Source organism: Saccoglossus kowalevskii, chromosome 11 (assembly GCF_978046115.1).
Source record: "Saccoglossus kowalevskii chromosome 11, keSacKowa6.1, whole genome shotgun sequence".
In the NCBI taxonomy this organism is placed as follows: domain Eukaryota; kingdom Metazoa; phylum Hemichordata; class Enteropneusta; family Harrimaniidae; genus Saccoglossus; species Saccoglossus kowalevskii.
Genome location: NC_140651.1, coordinates 36,419,882 through 36,439,381, shown reverse-complemented (window position 1 = coordinate 36,439,381; position 19,500 = coordinate 36,419,882). Strand labels below are relative to the sequence as shown.

The following is a 19,500-nucleotide window of genomic DNA, read 5'->3' as shown; positions in this document are numbered from 1 at the left end:
GACACACGGAGGTCAAAAATATGTAATTTTTACTTCTGGTCCGATTAGACCTAAAACATTCCACAATATTTACTTTTGGGATACTATTTTTATTTGTGTTTGTTCTTGGATATTTCTGCTCATTCGTCCTGTATTTTGTTTAGTAATTCCCAGATTGTGTAACAACTGATAGTTTTGCGTTTTGACAAGGGAAATGCCTGAACTAAATAATTTCTGAGGAATGGTCGCTTAGGTATGTGCACTCTAACTAGTAGCACTGTTTCATAGCATAAATATGGTTTTCACCCTTGCTTATTATGACACCCTCAAAAGCGAGTAATTTCATTTTTCATTAATGAAAAAGGTTTTTATGTTTAACGAGTTTATTTGCCTTCAATTATGTGCTCCTGTCACAAAGTGCGTTGTGTGGTTGGAGACCTCACTACTTAGGCACTCAACAAATAAGGTATTTCCAGATGTTGGGGTTTGTATAATTTTTATCGGCCTTCTCATCTGCAGTTGAATGAAACTTGACTCAATTTAGTTTTCCTTTCAATGCGACTTCATTTCAAACTTGTTTTCTGTATTTTATAATTTGTGTCACTAGTGATTGAGTAGTAAAAATGTTGTGAAGCAAATCAAAATATGTCGCACTTGTTTTTATCACTCTGTTGTGGTTAATAGGCACATCTCACAGATTTAGAGATGCCTGAAAGACTTTACATATTTGCATGAAATTTAATTTCACTTCTGCAAAAATGGTGAAAATTAAATCTGTTCAAAAATTAAGTATTTCACAGGATCTGAGCACAATTTAGTAAGAAAAATACAGGCCAATGTGTTCCTCAATTAATACTACATATACTTTTTTATATTTATTGGTCCTAGCAAATTTCTCATGTTTGTTTAATGAACTCAAATTCACAAATGTTGTTATTCTCATGGTAAGACAAACATCTGCAACTGCACTCTTTTTTTTCCACAACAATAAGACAAAATAATCACACATTATTCATACATTTATTTGAAGACTTATGACATTTTGATATAAATTAGTTAAATGTTGCAAGTTTGAATATTCTGAAATGTTAAATAAATTTTAGATAAAAATATATGTGATTATTGTGACATGATTAGAATAAGATTAGAACTATTGATAGAATAAGTATAAACCTCGCCCATTACATATTTTAAAACATACTCACTCGGATTGTCAGTATTGAGTTGGAATCAACAGAAACAAAGTCTAAAATATCAAATTAAAAATTGTTAATCTCATAAGCATCTTGATGACATTAGAAATATATATAAATACTAGTGTGACAACTGAATGTATCTCACATGACACATAGTGACAGTCAGTTGTCATACCACCACCTTGCTAGATAAGTGTCAATTGTTACATCAACTCATGTTCCTGTTGACAAGTGTTTTCACACTAGTATGTGTCCCAGTTGTCACACTGGTAAATTAGGCAGAGGGTTCTCTGAACCCACCTATTCACATAGTTCATACCCACCATAGACTCCGGTCAGTCAAAATGACTATTTTGAACTGTAGGCAGAGAGATAAAATCTATCAAGCCCCATGACCAAGTTTTTTTCCCCTTACATCACGAACCACGTGACCGAGGTAATGTGGCAGCGCCATCATACCCTGATATTCACTCTGGTTCCTTTCTCTCCACACTGAGGACTAGACCAATGCTACGGAAAGAGTGGTGTGGTTGGGGAGGACCCAGAGTCTATGGTGGGTATGAACTATATGAATAGGCAGGTTTGAAGAACCCTCTGCCTAAATTCACTACGTTCAATTACCCACCATAGACTCCAGTCAGTCAAAATGACTATTTTGAGTCAGATGCCGATAGATGGCAGGTTTTCTGAGCAAACAGAAAATGATGAAAGTCTTTTTCCACAGTCAAGGATGATACACTCTATAACTACCACTCATCACCTAGCTAAGACCCCCAAAAGAGGGTGGTGTCTTACCTTGCCTGTGATGTCCCAAAAAGTAAAAAGCCAAAAATGTTGCTACGGTGACAGGGTTCGGTGTGACCAAGAAAGCTAGACCCCAACCCAATTCAGGGGTAGTATGCTTTCGAAGTGAAGACCGAAACAGTTCTGCATGAGGACATAGGCCGAAAGGAGAGATCTGGAAACTTCCAAGGAGTGCTGATGGTAGAGAAATCTGTCCGCAAAGATGCTGAGACCGACTTATCGCCTATGCGGAGGTACCCTTGTGGTCGTTTGGGCTGGGTCAGCAATCAGTCTGACCCGTTACGAGGGGACCCAACCTAAAGAGGCCCTCCTCAATGGATTGGGAGTCTCTTAGGTAGTAGTTGATAAAGACGTTTTGCGTTCTCCAAAAGCCTGCCCTCAGTATATGTTCGAAGGTGGTGCCTGACGCTAGCACTAGTGAGGTAGCAATCGCACAGACCTCATGCACTCGTGTGCGCTTGGTGTCTCTGCAAGCTCTGTGTTGAGGAAGTTAAAGTATTATAGACCTCTCATACAGTCGCAGTAATACACCTGGTGATGAAGTCGGAGAGGCCGGCTTATTCTACATGCCTTGGCTGTAACATAAAAAAAAGTGCTTGGCACCCCATCTTGAGTCCCTAGTACGGTTTTCATAGCAACTCAGTGCTCGAACCAGGCAGAGAAGCAATTCCTTGACAGGATATTTGACAGCCGGAGAATGCCGATCGACTGAAGATCATGTCCTGGGATTTGGTTCTTAGCGAGATATCTGATTCATGTCTTTAGCACAACTTGACTGTCCATAAGGGCGGCACAATCATCCGAGGAAGACAATGCCCCCAGTTCTGGTTGACGCCTACCTGAGGCGAGGGCCAGTAGGAAGACTGTTTTCCACATCAAAAATGTGAGTGGTGCTGATCGGAGAGGCTCAAAGGGCGATCTGCTTAGAGCGAACAACACAACCGACAAATCCCAGTTGGGCGGTTCCCTTGTTTGGGGTCTCGGCCTCTGATTACGGAAAGCAGTTGGGACAGCATGTCCTGTAAATCAGGAAGCACAACAGAAGTGGAAACTAGGCCTTGGTTGGCCAATTGGTGTGACCAGTGTCAATATGCAGTTGTGCACCTGTCGAAGTTTCCTTCGGTACCCAGCAAACTAGCGGGAAGGGAGGAAAGGCGTACACATCTATGTGGGCCCACAGGATCGGCAAGGCGTCCCTGGCCTAGGCTCCTTGAGTCGGCAGGAGTGTTATGTACGTCAGGAGCTTGGCGTTTCAGGGTGTGGCAAACCGGTCTATCTTTGGACCATCCCAAAGTCAAAACAGCCTGGAGGCTACCCACTGGGGTATCTGTCACTTCGTGTTCTGGAGATGGTGCCGCCTCAAAAGGGCGTCTGCCAGACTGTTCCTGGAAGGTGGTGTGCAATTAGCTCCACACTGTATTCCAGGCACCAAAAAAGAATTTGCTCTGCTAGGACTGACAACGATGAGGAATGCGTCCCCCCCCCTCCTTGTAGAAGGAGACCACCGCTGCGTTACCTGTGCGGAGCAGGACCCTGTGGTCTCGAACTACGGGTAGAAAGTGTGGTAGTGCTAAGTATACTGATTTCTGTTCGAGCTGGTTGATATGGCGATCCCAAAACTAAGGCGGGGGCCATATACCTTGGGCTTGTTTGTAGATGCGCTTCCCAACCTTGGAGGGAGGCATCTGTTATAGCTGTCATAGCTGCGATGAGTGGGTCCAAGGGGACCCCCTGTCCGAGGTTGGCCAGTGACGACCACCAGGGCAGGGCTTCCTTCGCTTGGTCCGAGATCAATACCAGCCTGTCTAAGTCCCGTAGGAGAGCTTGGTGTTCTATCAACAAGTATTGTACTGGGCGGCTGGGTAATGCGGCCTGGGGAACTACTATTCAAACCGAGGTCATGATTTGAATGATCCGCATTAGTTCTCGGAGGGACACTGAGGGAACGCTGACTAGGTGTTCGGCTAAGCTGCTAAGTGCCAAGCAACGTGCTCAAAATAGATATACCAAGTCTACCTCTGTGTCGAACTCCATGCCCAGGAACACCAACTGTTGCATTTGGTAGGGATGGGACTTGTCTGATTTACTAAAGAGCCCAACTGGTGAAGTAAATCCTGTGTTAGCCTTACTTGCTTGGCTAATAACCCCTTATTTGAGTTATGTAATAACCAGTCATCTAGGTAAGGATTGATGTGTACCGACGTTTGGTGAAGCAGTAGCACCACCTGTTCCATCCATTCTGGTGGAACATAGGGGGCTGTGCATAACCCGAAGGGGAGGCACCCGAGATTCGAATACTTGGCCCAGCTGGGTGACTCAAAGGAGATGACAACTTGCAGGGTGCATTGGTATGTGCAGGTAGGCCCCGCTTAGTGAAGCTAGCCAGTCGAAACGATGGTAGAAGAGAAGAACGCTGCATGGCGTCTCCATGCGGAACCGATCTATTCAGTCTGCATAGGTCCAGAACTGGACGCCCACCATTTGAGTAGAAGCCTGGACCTAATGCCGGCTGATCTACCTTGTGTATGGCGCCCTTTTCCAGCAAACTGTCTACTTCCTGTCTGATTGCTTCTGCCTTGCGAGAGTCCCCTGGCAGTGCCCCCATCTGGAAGATGTCCTGCGTAACTGAGGCAGTGATGTACTCCCTGACTCAGTTCACCGGCGAAAACACATGCATCTAAGACCGCATCTTGTTGCACAGTAGTAGTCCTGGCCAGGAGAGCCAGGTGACACAGGAGGATGTCGCACATAGCTGTGCGGTGGCTCATCAGTAAATATGTCGCCTGGTCTAGGAGGCTGGTGCGTTCTGCCTCTGAGGTCTCAGAGTCATGGGTGTGCACAATAATGTGCTCCAGCAACTCTGCCCTAGAGCGTGATGGATCGTCTCAGACTGAGCTGGCGAGAATGCCCATGGAACGCGGCCATCCCCCTTTACCCGGTTTGCCAAACAAAAATTTGTGTTACCGGGGTCTGGGGAAGGAGCCAAGGGATCCAGTTGGGGGTGTCTGGTGTCATCGCACACTTTGGTGTCTGATCCCGGAACCACACCGACCTGGTAGCGTTTGGTCCAGCGTTACCTTCTCTGCGGCTGACCAAGGAAGTCAAAACCCACAGCGGAACCCGGACTCAAGGGTAAAGTCTGGTACTGCGCGACAAACCCATGGCTGGCTGAAAGTAGAGGGGAGGCACAACTTGTGCCCTGACCAAAAGCCCTGCCCCGAAATTGGAGGCTTGGCGGCCAGCATCCCCATTGTCATTCAGTGCCCAAGGTCCCAAAGGAGACCCGGTGCAACGAGCCTGAGCCTCGACCTCACCCAAATCAGTGGGAGAGTCACAGCTGGAAACGGGGGGACCCCATATGAGGAAAGACCTCCAGAGGCACAGCTTCGCTGTTGTCGGTAAAATCGGGTAAACCACCACCTGAAACAACAGACTGTGAGAATGCCCACCAATATCAGCAAGGGGAGATCGAAAAATATCGGTACCTCCATCGTCAGGCCTCCTACTCAAAGTCTCAGTACATGAAGTACCGGTAGCAGAGTGTGAGTTTAACCGATTTTTACTGGACGTGCGACCTTGCTGTGAAAATACGAGCAACGCAGTCAGTCTCAGCAATTTTGCATGGCTCTGGAAAACAACCCAGGCCTCAGAACTCCAGTGAAAACACACGCCTTCAAGGCAAAAACCCTGAACCCTGCACGGCAAAATAGCATTTCGGATGCGGGTTCTGCTGGTAAATTCTGATTATAACTACTGCACAGTCACCTCGAAAAACGAGGAGACAAAACTGGCGGCGAGCCTCTGATGCTGTCATCACATCTATCCATTTCTAAATACATTGGTAAAACATAAAAATTAACACAACATGCATGAGGGAAGCAAAATACAGTTGGAAAAGGTGACGCAAAGAAACCAACGATGTGGTTAAATTGTTTCGCCAGGTTTTATTTTCTTTGTTGTGAAAAATTATACACACAAAGAGGGAAATCGACACAGGGGTAAAAATAACAAGAAAAACTTATCCTACCAGCCACAGTATTGGCGGCTGCAGTAGCAACCCAAGCCAGAAACCCGGACAGGAAAAGGCAGGCTTACCAGGCAGAGCCGCTAGACTTCAATCCCATCGGTGCGGAGATAAAGAAAGAGTGAATATCAGGGTATGATGGCGCCGCCACATTACCTCGGTCACCTGGTTTGTGACATAAGGGAAACAAATTTCGGGGTCATGGGGCTTCCCCTGACCTAGATTTTTCCCCTCCGTCATTGGCAGAATCGTAGATTAATGCCTACAGTTCAAAATAGTCATTTTGACTGACCGGAGGCTATGGTGGTTCACACTCTTAAAAACATATATATTGATTAGTTTATAAAATACATTTTGGTGGGTTCAATAAATAGTCCAGAATATTTTAATTATAAATAGAAAAACTACTGATCTATGTAAAAACACTTATAAGTTAATTTCAAGTAATAAAAAATTTGCATATTATGCAAAAATTGAATTTTTAATTTTTTACAAATAGCTGTTCATAAAGTGTGCAAATATACAAGAGCCAATTGTCCATGTCTATTTCTTTTTGGATACATTTTCATATTTTGGAGATATTGATTTATCTCCTACATTCTCATAAGGACTACTTTCATTGTCATCCTTATGGAATGGGTTAGCTTGCCTTTTAGTCTCTTTAGTCACATTATCATTTTCTTTTCGAAATGACCGTTTTGGATTCATTGCTGTTGCTTTGCTGAGAGAATCTGGTTGACTGTCTTTGCCAAAATAAGGAGCTGCCCCTGCTGCTTTGCTTAAAGAACTGGGCTTTTTTCCCGAGTCTGTGAACAGTAAATTTTTTACAGAAGCTTTGCTAAGTGAACTTCTTCCAGAGGATGTCTCTTCGTCAGCAAGAAATGCCTTGTTGTCATGGTAACAAACCTTGCGATTAGTAATTGGTGTAACAGATGGAGTACCTCTGGGTGTTTCCCTTGGTGTAATACTGGTATCCATAGCGTATCTAGAATTATGGGAACATCTTTCACGATCAGCTAAGGGATTCTCAAGTGCAGGGAATTTAGAAGCTAATCTTGGACTTCCTTGTGGTGTGTTTGTTTGTAATTTCTTTCCTAAAAGTGGACTTGGTTTTGGACTTGGTGATCCAAGCAATTCTGTTCTATAACTGCCACCTCGACTTCTTAAACTCTGTTTACTATTGACAGGTTCTAAATAGCCTTCTTCATCTTCAGTGGAATTTACTCCTTGTTTTATTCGTGAATAATTTACTGGAGAATCTGAGAGAGAAAAAATATCTGAACCATTAAAACAGAACATCAGATATCCATTCAAGATAGTTGGTACAGACACACACCTCTGTCATTCCTGTAAGTACATGTCTCAGTAATAGAGAAAGTATGGTATGCTATCTAATACTTTTGAAAACAAACAAATTTGCTCCCAGATTGAATAGCCACAAATAACCTCAAGGTACAGTATAGTTCTCGCGAAAGCTTTGGCTTCACTTCAGCATCGCATCATTATGGCATTGTTATGGCTTAATTCAGCATCACATCAATGTTGCGACATTAAAAAGTTAGGCGGTTATCACTTCGCTTCACTGTGGCCTCATTATGGCGACAATGTGGCATCAGCATCGCTTCATCAAACAAAGAAGTACAGTACTCAATTCGCCCAACCTCTCGCCCGCTTCCGCTTTTCAATCGCTCGCTTTTGCGACCGCTTGTTGAATTTCTGCTTTATTTTCGACTGTGCAAAAATTCGGACTACTAAAAATTTTTTGGTTTTCATAGATCACGGTTACTAGTTTAGTAATCTTGCATAAATGTTGAACAACCGTCAAAAGTTCAAATAATTTTTGTTTTAACTATCTATAATTATATGCACGCAATCTGACCCTTTGACTGGGATTGACTGGGATTTTAAAAATATTCTGACGTGACGCACTGCTACAAAATGTATTTCAACAGAAGTACGACATGGTTGTCTGGGTTTCTTTTTCTGACTGTGTTGAGCTTACGATTTGTATAATTATTGTTATTTCCCCCAAGGAGAACACAAGCCGAAGGACCATGAAGTTAAATAAAAGTCCCACGCATGGACTGAGTGAAAGAAAATATTTCTAAGTTTAAAATAAAACCTAATATCTCTTTGTGTATTTGTCAATTTTGCATATATTTGGTATGACAGTATATTCGTAAATATCTGGAAAAATCTCGCCTTTCGTTAATAATTTCATTTGTTTGAAATATCTACCGACCGTGTCCCAATAATTTGTTTGGAACATCGATCCCCGTTGGTTTCTCCAAACGGTCCCGACGTCCGTCATTCAATACAATCAGCATTTATTTATCGTAATTCATGGGAATCATGTCCCGTAATTTGCAGGCTGTAAAACCAAATAATTAAACAAGTACTATTTATTATATATTTTTTTTAACCTTGCGGAAAATTGTCGCGGTGAAATCGATGGAACTTCAATTATCCATTTCTCACCTTGAAATAAAAATACAAAAATCGAAGAGCATCGGGGGATATATTATTAACTAGTCTTACCAATCGCTAGCTTTATTTTATTCAAATTCATAAAATTCATGAGTTTTTCGACATTTATTGGCAACTTCCGCGCTAAAAATGATTGAAAATATGGGTGTGGTTCTCTCTCAAAGTCCCGTTGATAATACGGACAAATATGGTTCTGTGACCCAGGTCGTGCTCCGATCAGGTGACTCTCAACCAATCAATGATGTTGTAACAAAGCATATTTGACGCTAATTTAAGGGTCGTTGTACCATCCAATCTCCGGCGTCGATTCAGATTTTTTATGCTGTGACAGGCTTCACAATTATTCACTGAAAAACATTGGTATATTTTGACAAACGGCTGGGATTTGACCTCAGTTCAAAAAAAGAAAAAAAAAACTGGGCTGAGATACAAATCCGTTTCGCAAGTTGGGAAATAAGGTAAACCAGATTGGGGTCGATGATATTCAGTATCGAAGGACATCCGTGTGTTTCAAAGTGTTCATCGTCTGGTCACCAAATATTTACGGCTACAACTAAATGGACACGTTTTTTTCACCAGAAAATAACATAGTTGAACTCTGGTGACCTTGCCCTTTGTTATATAATATAATTCATTTATCATAGTTTGAATTCAATATATATATGCATTGTCATAATTAATTTTGAATACAAACAAGTTTTGGGGTTGAACCATTAGTGGGGAATCAGTCTACCGATTGTCCTTAAAAGATGTAAATATCTTACAAAAACATTGGTGCCTTATTTGTTAAATTATTTTAAGGGACATAATTTCCAGCTTTATTCAAAGTAATTCAGATATTTTAGTATAAAAACAAATGCCTCATTGCAGAAAAAAAGTGCTGCATTTAGACGTGAATAGATTCATAAAACATGCAAGATAACAAGTATTTTGTACAGGTGTCTGTCAAAAATTAATGATTCACTGAGACAAATATGAACTGCCTCATTGTGTGACTACTGTATTATATGAAAAGTAAAAAAAAAAACCTCTATGAATAGCTATCATGTTGCAAGCTCTGCTTTGTATGCAAATCAACTTAAATAGTTGGTGTCCAGTGGAGGGAGAAGTCAACAATACTGTTGCCTCCTGAGAATCTACATCTTCAAACACTGCAATCTTTGTTTTTGAAGTGCGTTTTTAAACTAGTATTATAAAAACTCTATCATTCTGTTCTAATAGCTGAAACATATTCCTGTGAGTTTTCATTTGTCGAATGAACTATTTGTCAAATACAGAATACATATATTTTAGTACAATGTTTTGCTTTTTATGTATTTTTTTTTGTATTGTTTTTGATTTGATAACGTTGAACTAAACAGATTTTCTATTAGATTCAGATCTTGATCAAAGTTTGGCCCCCAGTTCATAGGAGCGCTTATATTGATTTTCTGACATCTTGTTTTCGATAGGATTTTATTGGTAGGTTTGCAAATGTGTATCAGACTGTGCAAAAAATCTCTCCATGAGTTGGTTTTGAAACCCAGTATAGTATTCCCATGGGATTTGGGGGATACATTACCAAGGATATTATTACAAGATAAATGATTTGCTTCATTGAACACATACAACAATGCATATTTTCACTGAGATAAGTGACCTTTGATGTGTATCACCAGTGATCAGTCAAGTAGAAACAGTCAAAATATTTTATCAGATTTTCTCAATTTTTGCATGATATTTTCATACAGGACATCTGTTGTTCAAACTCAGGGAAGACTTTATACTGATGAATAAGGTGAGTTTGATGAAGTTTGGAATAGAATTAGTAAAGTTATTGTGCACACAATAACAATTATTAACGACGAAGCCGACGACGACGACAACGACAACAACGCCGGACAAAATTTTTCCCCTAATATACCTTTCCCTTCCATCTTTGATGGTAAAAGGTAAAAGGTAAAAATGAACGAAAATAAGGTAATTTTATAACAAAAACATATAACAAGTTTCATTTCATATACAGCAAATTGTGTTGTATCCAAACGACGATTGCATGGTGTGATTTAAATTTATCACGATTTTCCTTGCAGTCAATATGACACTCGTCACCTTGCAGATTGCAATGTACTTCACAAAGTTTTTAGTACCCAATACTCACAACATTAAACAAGATATCTTTTTAAAATGTCATTTTACTCTTGGTCATATTATTTTATTCCCCTTACCGCCTTGAATTTCAAATCGATTACATATCAAAATTCTGTACATGTGTTTTTCTCTACTGCCTTTCCGTGTGAAAATAATAAGGTCATACTCATGTCACAATACTCAGAAGCTGAGGCCACGATGATGCCACAAAATAAGAGAGGCGAACACAGCTTCAATTTTCAATGACCCGAAGCTGATGCCACAATGATGCGATGTTGAGGCGACAATGAAGCCATGCGTAGGCCACAATGATGCCATGCGTAGGCCACAATGATGCCACAATGATGCGATGTTGAGGCGACAATGAAGCCATGCGTAGGCCACAATGATGCCACAAAAGCCAAAGCTTTCGCAAGAACTGTACTGTAATGCATAATATAAACATTATGAACTGACCATCGAATGCTAGATTATCAAGACCATGTTCTGGTGAAATTGACTTTCTCTTAAAGGCTTCCAGTTTTCCCAATAAGTAACGGAATGTAGGCCTGCAATCAGGGTCATTATGCCAACACTTTAACATCAGTTGATGACTACAAGGAAAAAAAATTGAATAAATCTATGGTAAATACAAACAAGTTGTCAGACAGTTACTGATAATAATATCATGCGGGCATACAAGATTATAACTTGTTCAGCTATAATGTTTCAAAGCAAAATTTGACAGAACAGATATGAATAACATAGGCAACAAAGCGGACTCCTTAGACACCTCAGTAATTGCTTTTGACAGCTCTGTGAGGTTCAAATCTGTGATTTGTTAAACTCATATTATGAGTTATAGTAATTCAAAATAGTGTATTGGATTGAACCAGACTTTTGATGCATATTTACCAATAAAATGGCCATGATTTGGCACTTTCTGATTGGATTGAATAGTCAAGCAGAGTAAACAAAGATGTCATTGTGTAAGTTTGATTGTAATCAGCCTAGATGGATCAACTGATTCATGGACTAATAATCTGTGGTAAGTATAGTAATTAGAAGTCATATTTACACATCATCTGGACAGTTATCTGGTCTATCTAGTCTCCCACCACTTGTTACAAAATGGCATACTTCTAGATTGGTCCGTGCTGGATATGGCTGCTGCCCTAAAGTCATGACTTCCCATAACAGTACACCAAATGCCCTATTTACACAAACATGTAAAATTCAATGAACTTAATTAGGTATGTAGTGTAGAAGATACCAATCTATAAACAACTAATATATCTTATATAAAATGATTACACCATATATACCTTATATACAACTTACCATATATCTGATTGTATTGTAAATATGCCATCTACAAGACTTTCTGGTGACATCCATCGTACAGGCAATAAACCTTCACCTTCTTTTCTATAGTAATCATTTTTATAGATATCTCTGGCAAGACCAAAATCTCCAATCTTAACCACACGGAATCTTGGATCTCTACCCGTAACCAGACAGTTTCTAGCTGCTAAGTCTCTGTATAAATAGGAATACATATATTGATGATAAGGTAGTGGTCATTTGGTTTATGCAGCATCTAATTATTGTTTGTGTACACTAATATACCACACATGTTATATGTCAATGTAAATAACTAATATACCACACATGCTATATGTCAATGTAAATAACTAATATACCACACATTCTATATGTCAATGTAAACAACTAATATACCACACATTCTATATGTCAATGTAAACAACTAATATACCACACATTCTATATGTCAATGTACACAACTAATATACCACACATTCTATATGTCAATGTACACAACTAATATACCACACATGTTATATGTCAATGTAAACAACTAATATACCACACATGCTATATGTCAATGTAAATAACTAATATACCACACATTCTATATGTCAATGTAAACAACTAATATACCACACATTCTATATGTCAATGTAAACAACTAATATACCACACATGCTATATGTCAATGTAAATAACTAATATACCACACATTCTATATGTCAATGTAAACAACTAATATACCACACATTCTATATGTCAATGTACACAACTAATATACCACACATTCTATATGTCAATGTACACAACTAATATACCACACATGTTAAATGTCAATGTAAACAACTAATATACCACACATGCTATATGTCAATGTAAATAACTAATATACCACACATTCTATATGTCAATGTAAACAACTAATATACCACACATTCTATATGTCAATGTACACAACTAATATACCACACATTCTATATGTCAATGTACACAACTAATATACCACACATGTTATATGTCAATGTAAACAACTAATATACCACACATGCTATATGTCAATGTAAATAACTAATATACCACACATTCTATATGTCAATGTAAACAACTAATATACCACACATTCTATATGTCAATGTAAACAACTAATATACCACACATGTTATATGTCAATGTAAACAACTAATATACCACACATGTTATATGTCAATGTAAACAACTAATATACCACACATTCTATATGTCAATGTAAACAACTAATATACCACACATGCTATATGTCAATGTAAATAACTAATATACCACACATTCTATATGTCAATGTAAACAACTAATATACCACACATTCCATATGTCAATGTACACAACTAATATACCACACATGTTATATGTCAATGTAAACAACTAATATACCACACATTCTATATGTCAATGTAAACAACTAATATACCACACATGCTATATGTCAATGTAAATAACTAATATACCATACATTCTATATGTCAATGTAAACAACTAATATACCACACATTCTATATGTCAATGTACACAACTAATATACCACACATGCTATATGTCAATGTAAATAACTAATATACCACACATTCTATATGTCAATGTAAACAACTAATATACCACACATTCTATATGTCAATGTACACAACTAATATACCACACATGTTATATGTCAATGTAAACAACTAATATACCACACATTCTATATGTCAATGTAAACAACTAATATACCACACATGCTATATGTCAATGTAAATAACTAATATACCACACATGCTATATGCATATGTAAACAACTAATATACCACACATGTTATATGTCAATGTAAACAACTAATATACCACACATTCTATATGTCAATGTAAACAACTAATATACCACACATGCTATATGTCAATGTAAATAACTAATATACCACACATTCTATATGTCAATGTAAACAACTAATATACCACACATGCTATATGTCAATGTAAATAACTAATATACCACACATGCTATATGCATATGTAAACAACTAATATACCACACATGCTATATCTCAATGTAAACAACTAATATACCACACATGTTATATGTCAATGTAAACAACTAATACACCACACATTCTATATGTCAATGTAAACAACTAATATACCACACATGCTATATGTCAATGTAAATAACTAATATACCACACATGCTATATGCATATGTAAACAACTAATATACCACACATGCTATATGCATATTTAAACAACTAATATACCACACATGCTATATGTCAATGTAAACAACTAATATACCACACATGCTATATGTTGAGGTAAACAACTAATATACCACACATGCTATATCTCAATGTAAACAACTAATATACCACACATGCTATATCTCAATGTAAACAACTAATATACCACACATGCTATATGTTGAGGTAAACAACTAATATACCACACATGCTATATCTCAATGTAAACAACTAATATACCACACATGCTATATGTCGATGTAAACAACTAATATACCACACATGCTATATGTCGATGTAAACAACTAATATACCACACATGCTATATGTCAATGTACACAACTAATATACCACACATGTTATATGTCAATGTAAACAACTAATATACCACACATTCTATATGTCAATGTAAACAACTAATATACCACACATGCTATATGTCAATGTAAATAACTAATATACCACACATGCTATATGCATATGTAAACAACTAATATACCACACATGCTATATCTCAATGTAAACAACTAATATACCACACATGTTATATGTCAATGTAAACAACTAATATACCACACATTCTATATGTCAATGTAAACAACTAATATACCACACATGCTATATGTCAATGTACACAACTAATATACCACACATGTTATATGTCAATGTAAACAACTAATATACCACACATGTTATATGTCAATGTACACAACTAATATACCACACATGTTATATGTCAATGTAAACAACTAATATACCACACATTCTATATGTCAATGTAAACAACTAATATACCACACATGCTATATGTCAATGTAAATAACTAATATACCACACATGCTATATGCATATGTAAACAACTAATATACCACACATGCTATATCTCAATGTAAACAACTAATATACCACACATGTTATATGTCAATGTAAACAACTAATATACCACACATTCTATATGTCAATGTAAACAACTAATATACCACACATGCTATATGTCAATGTAAATAACTAATATACCACACATGCTATATGCATATGTAAACAACTAATATACCACACATGCTATATGCATATTTAAACAACTAATATACCACACATGCTATATGTCAATGTAAACAACTAATATACCACACATGCTATATGTTGAGGTAAACAACTAATATACCACACATGCTATATCTCAATGTAAACAACTAATATACCACACATGCTATATCTCAATGTAAACAACTAATATACCACACATGCTATATGTTGAGGTAAACAACTAATATACCACACATGCTATATCTCAATGTAAACAACTAATATACCACACATGCTATATGTCGATGTAAACAACTAATATACCACACATGTTATATGTCGATGTAAACAACTAATATACCACACATGCTATATGTTGATGTAAACAACTAATATACCACACATGCTATATGTTGATGTAAACAACTAATATACCACACATGATATATGTTGATGTAAACAACTAATATACCACACATGCTATATGTTGATGTAAACAACTAATATACCACACATGCTATATGTTGATGTAAACAACTAATATACCACACATGCTATATGTTGATGTAAACAACTAATATACCACACATGCTATATGTGACGATATTTCAATATTTGATCTTGTAGGAATGTATTTTTGAGTTTATATATATTTATTCACTTGTCATTGTTCTTTCCTAAGTCATCTGATTTGCATATGCAATGATAGTTTGAGCCATATTATGATATTTGCTACACTTAGGGAGTTCTCTGATTATAAATAGAGCAGTCATGTGGAGTACTGTGGTAGATTTTGCTTTGAACAGACAAACCAATGGAAAAGGTTGGAATTGGTCGCTTAAACTACATGACTAGTGTGCGCCGCATCTACGATACCAAGTCTACGCTAAGAAGTTCTACAGCCTACTTCGTTTCCAGTGTGAACAATGAACTAACTGTAGTTAATTAATTTACGAATAGCAAATGACATTTATGCCCACCATTTTACGTTAACTATCACAGTGCTCAGCATATTTGTATTTGTGTATTTAGCAATTATTATGTAACTTTCTAGTATATTATTATAGTTGATTGATGTTCTGTAGTTACGAACCATACATCCCTCTGGTATTGCATATATATATATATATATTCTATCGAACTTCAATAAACAAGTACGTTCTATTCACGCATATAACTCTGGTTTGTTTTGTCGATTGTTTAAATTACTCTGATTGACTGGGGGCTCGTCGAGCTACACTTGCCTCTTCCCCATGTGACGGTAGCATGTGACAGTCGATGTACACAATATACCACACATACTATACAGTACTCATTCCGCCCAACCTCCCGCTTTTATCGCTTTTTTTCCGACCGCTTATCGCTTAATTTCCGACCGCTCGCTGCTTTCCGACCGGAAACCGACCGCTTTTTTTCCGCTCACTCGCGTTCGCTTTTGTTCGCTCGCTCACTCGCTTTTGTTCGCTCGCTCGCTCCTGCTATGGCTGGCTTCAGAAACATCGTTCGCTTGCCAACCGACCGCTGGAGTAACAATGGTCGTACATTGTATGTATAAACTTAAGTTATTATTCGTAATAAATTTAGGTTTTAATGACGATTCAAAACACAACGCCTATTGCTTCTCTGTTTTGGAACAAAGACGCATTCAAATCACTTGACACATTTTAACGTTTGCTACGCAAGTCGAACTGTGACCTGTATTTACATATTTACGTCCTTGTGTGTGTAGTTCAAGCAGCTATATAACTGGTCAATCGCGATATGTATTGAGTACTAGTATTTGTGTGTTGTGTGTGTGTGTGTGTGTGTGATTTTGACTTGATTTTGAAATTTATTTCGAACGGCGCTCAAAATAATTTGACACTTTGTTATTTGCGAACGCAACTCACACTATGACCCTTACTCAAAACAAAACTACGACCCTTGCGCAAAACAAAACTACACATATAATTATCGCATAGCTGAATTTCTACAAATCAATTGGACTTAAACCTACTAGTATAATGACTGTGATGATTAATCGCTTGTCTGAGTACATGCGGCGACGAATTATTGGATTGGCAGCAGCCGGACGAAAAATGAAAGAGATCTCGGAACAGTTAATTTGTTGAGGAAAACAAAACAGTGATACATTTTGAAAACAAAAATACAAAATAAACGCAATCAGAGGCGCCGACCACGGGCGTTAGAAATAAATAAAACATGTTGTGACAGTCTCACCAAACACTTTCACTCGCGCAATATAATTATGTTATTTCCCAAAGCACTTATATTTAATACATTGACGAAAAACACCGCAAGAAAAATGTAAATCAGGCTTGTAAGTACTAGTAACTCTACTCAAACGCAATGTTGATCACTGTAAAAGTGGATAAATTCGAACCGTCATCAAATTCAAAATTCAAGCGATCTCTTTGAATGTCAAAAATAAACTCGATGTTTAGAAAAACAAAAACAACAACATATTAGAGTGCAAAAAAAGTTAGCAGCAAAGAACGAGAAGTGCATGTGGGAAAGCGATGAGTAAACTCGAGGAAAATTATGCTGATGTGAGAACAAGCCATATACCCGCGGAGTACTCGCTAAAACATCGAGAAAATGTGCCATTTCAAAGGGCACCCTTACAAATAATGTCTGTGATTGTGTGAACATGATAACGTGCAAACAAGGAACAGAGCTCGTGGTCCACAAGGAAACTTGATAACGCAGTTAGATGTATACGGCTGTTGAAAACAGAGACTCCTTCGATCTCATATAAGCAGGTTCACGTGGATGTATCATTTTCAACTATTACCAACAACGCTATGATAATAAAGACATTGTGAAATTCTTTTGTTTTTATGTAGAAAAATACAGTAATTTTACCAAGTAAAATCATATTTATTAAAATTGTTGTTCATACATGAGTTGTCGAACACACTACATAGTTTGTAATTTCATCCAGCTCCTTTCAGTCGCAATTCAAGACAAATAAAAGGCACAAATATAGATAATATAGCAAATTATTTTTTTCTGTAATATTCGTGTGTAATCAGTAATTATGAAAAAAAATTATGGGTACATATGGAATACATTTCGTTATGAATTATTCTTAATATCAATTTCTAAATTATTTTGTCAAAATCAGTTTTTTTTCCAGGTTTTTTCCCCCAAAACGAAAGAATTTCATAATGTCGGGAACGAGAAGTTTTTTTTCTTATTATTATTTATTGGGAACGGAAAGTCTTTATCATAGTGCTTCGCCTCGGTTGACAATGAGCTCTTCGGGTCGCTAAAACTGTATGTCCACCTTTGTTGGGGTGAACATTTGTATTATTATACTGAATAAATCTTAGAACAGAAATGGTGGCACTCAATCATGGCAATCTTCCAGGTCATCGTTAGAAAGATTTTCGGAGGCAAATTTAATCTTGAAGGATTGCAGGAAATTGACCCTTACCGATTCATATTTATGAATTAATCGGGATTCAGGTACCATAGTGTTTGTAACAGGAAAAAAAACGCTTTCGCATGGGATTTTTCATGCAAACAATGTGAATGGTTCCCTGACACTGATTCCTTTTTAACTTTCAATTTTTCTAAGAAGCGGCAAACCCCGCTCATAACCGGAGACGTCGTCGAAATGCAGGTGCGATTCCTCTTAGCAACGCGTTCTATTTATTTCCAAAGCGTGTGGTCGGCGCCTTTGATTGCGTTTATTTTGTTCTTTTATTCACGTAATCTATCGCTGGCAGCGTTTGTTTTTTCGCGTCTCACAACTTAATGTCCGAGCTGATTTTGTTTTGGCTGTAAGTGAACTACGTACAGCTCATGAAAGTATTTCGCCCAGAGTTCGCAAAAAACGGAATACCCTGCAAAATTTTAATCCTTTATTTTATAACGAGACATTGGGCACAAAAATAAAAACCATAATTGTAATTCAACAAGTTTATGTAACGTGTTAGTCCGCTTGTCAGCCGCCGAGTTAAAAAATGCGATCTCCATTGATGTCGGGTTCGACAACTTCGGACAAGTAAGATGGGCGCTGGCCGACATTACATTTGCAAGTATTGTATTTGTTTGACAAATTATACACTACGGTCATTCTATAACAATCAATCAGTCGTTTTTTTCACAGTCTTACTATTCCTGCAGATATTCTTCAATTGTTATAGGTGCCACGGATTTTAACATAACTACAACTTGACCCGTGTTAAACCCAAACCATGCGTGCATGACAACCGTCACCCTACACACGGTTACTCAACGAATACCGTACTCTACAGTAGACATTTTTCGCTCTCCACCAAAAATAGAATGGTTT

General features: G+C 37.7%; 1 protein-coding gene across 1 annotated transcript in view; it reads right to left on the bottom strand.

The window, feature by feature from the left end:
- Positions 1-980: 980 nt before the first annotated feature.
- Positions 981-19,500, bottom strand: part of LOC102809437 (proto-oncogene tyrosine-protein kinase ROS-like) — a 107,468-nt gene continuing 88,948 nt past the window's right edge. The window contains exons 36-39 of the mRNA XM_085505360.1: positions 11,941-12,138; positions 11,678-11,812; positions 11,077-11,213; positions 981-7,262 (exon numbers count right to left, since the gene is read on the bottom strand). Of these exons, the coding sequence (XP_085361486.1) occupies positions 6,547-7,262; positions 11,077-11,213; positions 11,678-11,812; positions 11,941-12,138 (1,186 nt within the window). The 3' untranslated portion in view covers positions 981-6,546. The remainder of the gene's footprint in view (positions 7,263-11,076; positions 11,214-11,677; positions 11,813-11,940; positions 12,139-19,500) is intronic.